The 1,660-nt window shown below is 60.2% G+C and overlaps 1 protein-coding gene across 2 annotated transcripts; it reads right to left on the bottom strand.

Annotated features, from left to right (window-relative positions):
• Nucleotides 1-520: 520 nt before the first annotated feature.
• Nucleotides 521-1,657, bottom strand: FAM71E1 (family with sequence similarity 71, member E1). Of its 2 annotated transcripts, none has more exons than XM_011965974.1 (3): nt 1,348-1,657; nt 1,051-1,151; nt 521-678 (listed from the first exon to the last, which is right to left on the bottom strand). In XM_011965974.1, exons 1-3 carry the CDS (start codon nt 1,415-1,417, stop codon nt 544-546), a joined length of 306 nt encoding a protein of 101 aa, XP_011821364.1. In that variant the 5' UTR covers nt 1,418-1,657; the 3' UTR covers nt 521-543. The 2 variants fall into 2 exon arrangements, with proteins under 2 accessions (XP_011821364.1, XP_011821363.1); XM_011965973.1 differs by having other exon boundaries at nt 1,051-1,184; nt 1,348-1,588.
• Between the last annotated feature and the right edge of the window lie 3 nt (nt 1,658-1,660).

The raw sequence follows: 1,660 nt of genomic DNA, 5'->3' as shown, positions 1-1,660 counted from the left end.
GCGCCCGGCCTGCATTACTTTTTCAATGAAAAAATACGACGTAGAAGAGAGTATGGAGTGAGGCACAGGAGGGCTCAAGAACCGTGAGATCCGCAATCGTGACAAGCTTGGCGTTCCAATCCTGGCCCACTCTGGAGCCACAGTGGGACCCTGGGCAAATGGCTCCCAGCTCTCTGAGCCTCAGTTTAGCTCTTTGGAGGATGGGGCTAAGGGACCCCACCATGTGAAGATATGAGGTCAGAGGTGAGATCTCATGCACGGCCCAGGGGCATCTGGCATGAGCAGGCCCTGTGGAAATGGTCATTCTCCTGACCCCTGCTGGGGCATGGCTGAGGACTGTCCCCTTCAGGTCTGTCTAGTCCCTGATTTCTGGCCCCTGAGGGCTGCTCTGTCCATCTTCTCCCATGTAGACGGCAGCTCAGGGAGGGCCGGTAGCACTGCCAGCTCCTGGCCCTGGGGGTGGTCTGGGTGAGGGGAGGTACTGCTGGGGGCTCAGGTGCCTGGAGCTGAGGGAGGAGGGGGTCTCGGCTGAGGTGGAGGCAGTTACCCGAAGAGTTGCAGGTGTCCATTCTCCTTGTCAGGGCCGGCCAGAAGCAATAGGTCCGGGAGCTCCAGGGCTGGACTGGAGGCTGCCACCCCCATGGTGACCTCATTGGCAACTTCTCCCAACCGAGTCACCTGGGGCCAGAGATCAGAGGTTAGGGGCAGAATAGATGTGGCGGCAGAACTGGGGAGGGATCAGAAGTTAGGAATCTTGGTAGGGAAAAAGGTCATGAACCAGGTGAGTTGAAAATCAGGCTGGGGGCCAGATATCCTGGAATTAAAGGTCAAGAATCATATGGGTGTGAAGTTAGGGAAACTGAGGCAACGGAGTTAGAGGTTCACAAAGAATCTAAAGAACTAGAGGTATGGGGCATCAGAGGTCAGGTAGGAGTTGGGAGTCGGGAATCCCACGTGATGGACGTTACGGGGGAGCAGGGGCTTTCCAAGTCAGGAGGAGGTCGAGGGACAGGCTGAGGCTTGGGATGAGGGGGTTCTGGGGCTCCCTACCTGCACAAAGTTGCTCTCAAAGATGGGGAAGTCCCGCAACTGGTCGAATTCGCCGCTCTGGAGGTAGCGTTGGAGCCGTCTGCGACGGCCCGAGGGAGAGGCTGGAACCAGGAGGCATTTTAGCAGGACGAAGTCTGGGCGTCGATCCCGGGAGGCTGTGTCTGGCTGCCAGCCGGGAGGGCCCGGCACAGCTCCGCGCAGAGGACGGGGTATCAGATGTCCCTGAATTGCCGGCCCCAGCCTTTGCTTGGTTCCCTCACCAGGTCCAACCCCTCCAGGCCTGGCTCCGTCTCTCACCTGCCATCCCACCTGGTTCCACCTTGCCAGCTCCACCCAGGGCCGGCTTAGCGCCGCGATCCCGCCTCATCGCGATGTCCCCGCCCGACAGGAGCGGAGGAAGGAGCCGAGGGAGAAAATGAGGGGGCTGGGCTAGGGCATTGTGACGTCATGATGCGGATCGGGTTTTATGACGTCACACAGAAGCGGGCTCCCAGTTTGTGATGACGTCCCTGGAGGGGGCGGCTCCTGGAGATCAGGCTAAAGGGGCGGCTCCATCCTGCTGACGTCAGGCCCCAGGAGCGGACGGGCGCCAGTGCGCAGGCGCTGGAGC

This window comes from Mandrillus leucophaeus, unplaced genomic scaffold (genome assembly GCF_000951045.1).
Source record: "Mandrillus leucophaeus isolate KB7577 unplaced genomic scaffold, Mleu.le_1.0 Scaffold74, whole genome shotgun sequence".
Lineage (NCBI taxonomy): Eukaryota > Metazoa > Chordata > Mammalia > Primates > Cercopithecidae > Mandrillus > Mandrillus leucophaeus.
This window is presented reverse-complemented; position numbering and strand designations above follow the sequence as displayed.

Bases quoted from the DNA above. Each gene is read 5' to 3' on its own strand.
- FAM71E1 (XM_011965973.1), bottom strand. From the start codon at position 1,417: ATGAGGCGGGATCGCGGCGCTAAGCCGGCCCTGGGTGGAGCTGGCAAG. The intron at 1,185-1,347 runs GTGAGAGACGGA...ATCGACGCCCAG, and splicing joins GGAACCAGGTGGGATGGCAG to ACTTCGTCCTGCTAAAATGC. The intron at 679-1,050 runs GTAGGGAGCCCC...CTCTGGCCCCAG, and splicing joins TTGAGAGCAACTTTGTGCAG to GTGACTCGGTTGGGAGAAGT.